General features: G+C 38.0%; 1 protein-coding gene across 1 annotated transcript in view; it reads right to left on the reverse strand.

Annotated features, from left to right (window-relative positions):
* The window catches only part of kif13ba (kinesin family member 13Ba), a 35,537-nt gene extending 33,409 nt beyond the window's left edge, over positions 1 to 2,128 (reverse strand). Inside the window, exon 1 of the mRNA XM_079459257.1 lies at positions 955 to 2,128. Within this exon, the coding sequence (XP_079315383.1) occupies positions 955 to 1,024 (70 nt within the window). The 5' untranslated portion in view covers positions 1,025 to 2,128. The remainder of the gene's footprint in view (positions 1 to 954) is intronic.
* Between the last annotated feature and the right edge of the window lie 3,872 nt (positions 2,129 to 6,000).

A 6,000-nucleotide genomic window follows, 5' to 3' on the forward strand; every position in this document is an offset into this window, starting at 1 on the left:
TGTAAACGTTTTCTTGAAAGAATTCACATTCATTTGGCCATGGGAATATGCTACGTTGTGCAACTCTGGCAAATAGTTCATTCAGACTCCCTTCCTGCCTTTGTCCAAAATAGTGAGAAGAGAGAGACACAGAGAGAGAGAGAGAGACACAGAGAGAGAGAGAGACACAGAGAGAGAGACACAGAGAGAGAGAGACAGAGAGAGAGACAGAGAGAGAGAGAGAGAGAGAGAGAGAGAGAAAAGCTAAGTGACATTTAGAATATTGCAATAAACACAAAAGAAAGTTCTTAGTAACAATGAATTTTTCCCACATAAAACATCTTTTGGGTTATTACATTATGGAGGATAATTTTCAACATTACAAAAATTAAGTAAATACTAGAATGTAAGCTATATTTTAAATACGTAATATGACCAAATAAGTGTTTAAAATGATATTTATTTACAGTATTGTGTTAACACTTAAGAGCTCTTACAGCGCTCGACCTCGAGTCTTGTGACTGAATCTGTTACTCTCTCCAGTCGGGCACGTGACCGCTTGGCAACAATGTAGCAAATATTTCACGCGTCAGTGGCTTTACCAAGACACATGTTCTCCCACAGCAAGATCTGCTTCAATGTCATGCATTCACGTGAGGGATCATGCAAATAATCGATCATGTTTAATCATACGAATTAAACAGTACGTTTAGCACTATAGGTCCCTCGTTCAGATAAATCGATGAAGAGAGAGAAATGCATCTTATATGATAAAAAATATTAGGGATTCGAAAGCAATAGAATGTATCAAATATTAAACAATGGTGGACATTTTACAGTCCATATAAATACTTATATCAAGTAGACAGACAGAGTGTGGCCCTCTACATTTATTGAGCCGACTACCTAGACTACAAGTAGACAGCTCCCTTGGTATTGAGGTTTGTGCACTGTCAGATCTGAAATTCAACTCACCTCTTCGGTTCATAGGTCGGACCCGAACAACCACCTTCACGTTAGAGTCGTTCAAATTAGTGTCACCCATGATGTGCGTCGATATAACCACGAACAGAGTTGTTATAAAGCGGCTGGCACCTTGAAGTCAATCAACTAAAATGAATCTAGATATGACTTTCACATATAACTTGTGATATCTGAAGCGTGTCGTGTCCAAAAATGGCCAGCATCATTCTCCCGATTATGCTGTTTTTCTGCGTTTTGAACGGCAAAGATGAGACATTTTCGCGTGCAAAACTCGGAATAAAGTCTTGACAGCTGAAGCTTTGGATTGGGGAAAAACACGAGTCTAGAGCAGAGCTCAAGCCCCTCTGGATTCTGGTCACATTCGCACTGGGTCAAACTGCAAATGTCAAGACTTCTGTCCAGCAGGAAACCGAATAACTAGTTAGCAGGGTTTAAATAATTCATGCCGAGCTGTGACAGTCTTACTACCACATTTTACTTGGGTTGCATTTTAGAAAAATAGTTTTACACTAAAGATCTGACGGCTGGTTAAAAACCATCACTGGAGAAATAGATAGCCTGTTATCTGGTGTTTATCTAATATATGAAACGATTCTTATTTATAACAAGACGTTATTTGCATTGCACAGGATTGTTAGCCTAACATTGAACTGCTCTTAAATGCGAATCTGTCAATGCAGCACTTTTACATGCACAAAATGGCAAACAAACCAGGTCAAGAACAGCACATATGTACATGTGAACGACCTTAAAGATATTTAAAATGCAAAAAAGACTAATATGACTGTTGATTTGCGAAATCAGATCACCAGTCGTTGATAGTATTGTAATAGATCCCACAAAATCTGATGAGTGTTCAAATTTGGTTTCTTTTCAGGCTGGGTCCAACTTCACGGGCTGATTAAAACAATAGTGCTGCTCTACACTCCCATCCAGTTTGGCAAATCTTCAGGTCTACTATCCAATGTCACGCAGATCAAAAATACGTCCTTTACGGCGTCAACGGGGTTGCAAAACACAAGAATAAACCGATTTGAGGACTCCAGTGTGGATGTTACGGTCGCAATAACCAGCCGCTTTATTTCATGACTGACCGCTTAGGAAGCCAGCGATGTTAACAGAACGTTCATACGCCCAGCGGAAGTTTGGTTTTCAAAGTAAAAGCCCCAAACAAACACAATGGCGTTCAATAAAAGCACACAGCCAATAATTATAAGGTTAAGAATTGAGATATTGTTTGATATAAATAAATATGTATCAGATTCACGTCATTGTATTATATTGATATATGTTATATTATTAATAACGTCATCGTTATTATTATCAATTTGCTGTTGCATTTCTTTCTTATTATTGTTGTGTGGCAACAATGTGGTCAGTCACCGTGGCATCTAATTATATCTCTGTTCCTTCTTCCACTGAGGATAAGCTGTTTATATAATAAAAGTTCACACCATTGTGGTGAGATCGGATGTATTTGCGTAAAATGTTCCCATTTCTGTTTCCTCCAATTTCTTTGCGTTTTTAATATCGTGCTCGTATGTAATCTTTTGAGCAAACTTAAAAAAACATTGCTTTGAAAAGGGTAGAAGCCATTACTTGTGATACTTTTCAGAAAATAAGATAATAACAACAACAACATGTGGAAGCGACTAGCGCCACCAACCAGTTCAAATTGTAACGACAGGTCTGAGGTTTATTTCTCGTGTTGTGACGAGACCTGCTGGTTGCACTTATTACGTACAGGTACGTTGAATAAATGTAATAAACGCGAAACAAGTGTTTCATTTTAATTCGTATCGAGTCTAGTAATTGTAAATCAGTTTTAATAGAAATTTCGGTATTTTTAAATTCATTAGCTTTAGAAGTTTAACACTGTTGCCGCAAAATAAAGGAAAACTTCAAGTCGCAGACCACAGAGCGCTGTCACGTGATATGTGTTACTTTTCACAGAGCTGGTCATGCGGATATTTTAAAATGATGTATATCATCATGCTAATAACTGTACTGTTTTTTTTGCACATTATCAGATGTCTACAATAAGCGCAAATAGCCTTAGATTTAGCTTTTTGCGTGCTCTTCCTGTTGAGGAGAGCAATATTTTACACAAATATCATATGCCAAATAACAAGACTTGCAATAGTAATAAAAAAAACATATGTAGATCGATATTTCATATGACCTGGGCTTCTTGCTTGGTCTTAATATTTTTTTCATATTTACCTAGGCTTATTATTTTCCAAGTATCCTGGACTCAAGCCCTGCGTTAGCTATCATGTACCGCTAGAGGGCACTACATTATCAAACAATTTCACAAACTACAAAGCATACCATCACAAATTATTAAATAAAACGAGTTATTTTAAAACATATGATATTCGTCCGTGGATGGCAGACCAGACGGAATTATCGCATTATTATATAGATTGAGAAAGTAAAAACTCAAGCAGTGTCATTAAACTATCTTAAGCTGACTCAGAATTCCTCTTCATTCACGCTCCCTGCACTTACATGAGTAAGTTGTCCATAACTGAAATGTCGTGGTCCACCCTATAGCAGGTTACTAAAGGAAGAAAAATAACAAGTGACTGTACTTAGTCATACTTTTGCGAGAGTTTTTAAAGTGAATGTCCTTTGAGTCTAATACAAAAAAAATGGAACAAATATATCAGTGTGTCCGATAAAGAATAAACATATTCCAAATACGTGAACAAAGACCGTCTAATGCAAAATGAATGCTGCGGTCTATGGTAATAAGGGAAGAGGCGTAAATACAATTAAAGTTTCTTGAATTGTATCATTTATTTTAAGTTGCAGCAATTGCGTAATAATGGGCAAAGAGCCTATTAAAGTTGAAATTAAATGAGAGTCGCTTACTGAAGAAATCACATCGATTTGTCACAACGCAAACAAAATTCAACATCGTTGTTTAGGATAATCATTTCTGGGTGCATACCGAGCACTTTGAAGCTTGGTAATTTAGTGTAAATGTTAGAGCGTGAGGGGTCTGACGGGGTCTGAGAGGAAACTCCTGTGATCTGTGTGGCTATAGAGGAGGGGCCTTCCAGGGGAAAGGGCATTTGCTTTGAATCTAACCACGCGGGCAGCCTCCACCCTACTGTTACGCTTTCGCCTCATACCTCAGACCTGAAGATACTGTTAGATTCAGCAAACCACTTCCACTTGAGAGCGTTATTAATAAGCTCTTACCTTTGATTGACGTATTGGCAAGACAACCGGTGGGTGGTTGGAAAGGGTATTTAATATAATAATCTTCCCCCTGAAACCAAAATGGTTGTCTGTAGCTTTTTCCCTACCAGTCACCAAGACGTTCACTCCACATCAAAACATATTTTTTGAACACTGCACACTATGCATATGCTGATCATCAGGTCACCCTGATGAAGTGAGTTCTTATGATCTAGATTACAATGAACTGTCAACAACAAACATTTGCGAACATCCACAATCAGAACTTCATGTTTCTTCTATCCTTTGAGGTAATCCGTCTTTATTAAAGAGGGCGATAAGAGACGGTATTCCGTGTAGGCGGTGGTCTTCTGGATTACTGGACCGAAGGCGAGTTATCGTGGCTCTTCATTAAGATGACACGATTAGGATAATTGTTCCGGCAGCTAATCAAATGGAAGCGTGGCAGGCACAGGGTTCGATTTCAGAGACGACACTTATCTTTACAGTGAGGGTTCAGAGGGGGTAGGTGGCATGGGGAATCAATTTACTGTTCCCTAGGCTCAGCTAAGTGCTGTCTTTTGAGTGGTCCTGTTCACAACATGGAGAGAAGATCAAAAGCAGGAAATGTGACAGTGAGAGCACTGGCTGTAAATAGTTTAGAATTAGAGCACAATTTTGATGTTGCTTGTGATTGTAACACATTGTGCAACGCACATGAATGATCATTTCTATTAAAATTTATTCTCTTTGAGAAATGTGAATGTGCAAGACTTGCTGATGCACTTACTATGCTGTAGCATATTGAGGATGATTTTTCAAGCATTAGCGCGTGCACCGATTTTATTGCACCTCTCATGGTATTTTTAAAAATCTACGAATGTATAATGTGTAAAACCTGGCAAGTTTGGCAACCTGGATAAAAAATTTGCACGTCATGCTTTTGTATGAAAAAACTTTGAGTAAGTACGATTCATACTTTAAACTCGTTGAGGTTAAATCAGAGGAAAGAGGTGGAAATGCACATCTGCAGTTTTTCAAGAAAGACAAAATGAAATGTGGTGTCCTGCCCTTCTCGCACCAGAGGAAATGCAGAGAGAGCTACGCTGGTCCGCGGCGTTGGATGACTCATGCTGTGCAGAGAAGGATTAGCAGATTTGAAATGGGTTTCTGGAAAATCAAAAGTGAGCAATCATCTTCTCTTATCCGGCACAAAGTTATTTTTCTTTCGTAGGTTTGTCTTAAGATAAAGTTGCTTTCCTTTTCATTTTATGTCTTTAAACATCAATGGAAATCAATGTTAAAGAGTGTAGGGTAAAAATGTGTAGGGTAATGTTTTACTATAAAATACAAAAGTAAAAAGCAAACCAAACCATGATTTAAAAATTTCACAACTGACATTTTCCAAGCCGTTGCTTTAAAATAGATTATATTGTGAATCATTATCTTTATTCTATTATTGAATAAAAACATACTTTAATCCGCTTTTTCACGCATAGAGTTAAGTATAAACAGAAAATGCTTGCAGCATTATTGAATCTCTATTTATATAAGTGGTTCAGGTGTATTGCTGTGTTTTTAATGGCCTTTCTAATGAGTCCTGTGGCAGAATATTGTTTCGCGTTATGCAGGACTCAAATGAATTGAGCGTGTTTATGGGGAGGGATTATAGCCTATGAAGAAGAACCTCATCTGGGCCTTTACCATACGCAAAATGAATGTCATGGGTGATGACGCAAGCCTCGGTCCCCTCCCTTCATATTCTGCTGATATTGATTGAGATGGCGGGGGGCTATTTTATGGTTTCAAATTTGGGATTCTTGTGCTTTTGTCAAATCAAGTAAATAA

This window comes from Barbatula barbatula (genome assembly GCF_947034865.1).
Source record: "Barbatula barbatula genome assembly, chromosome: 6".
Taxonomy (NCBI): domain Eukaryota; kingdom Metazoa; phylum Chordata; class Actinopteri; order Cypriniformes; family Nemacheilidae; genus Barbatula; species Barbatula barbatula.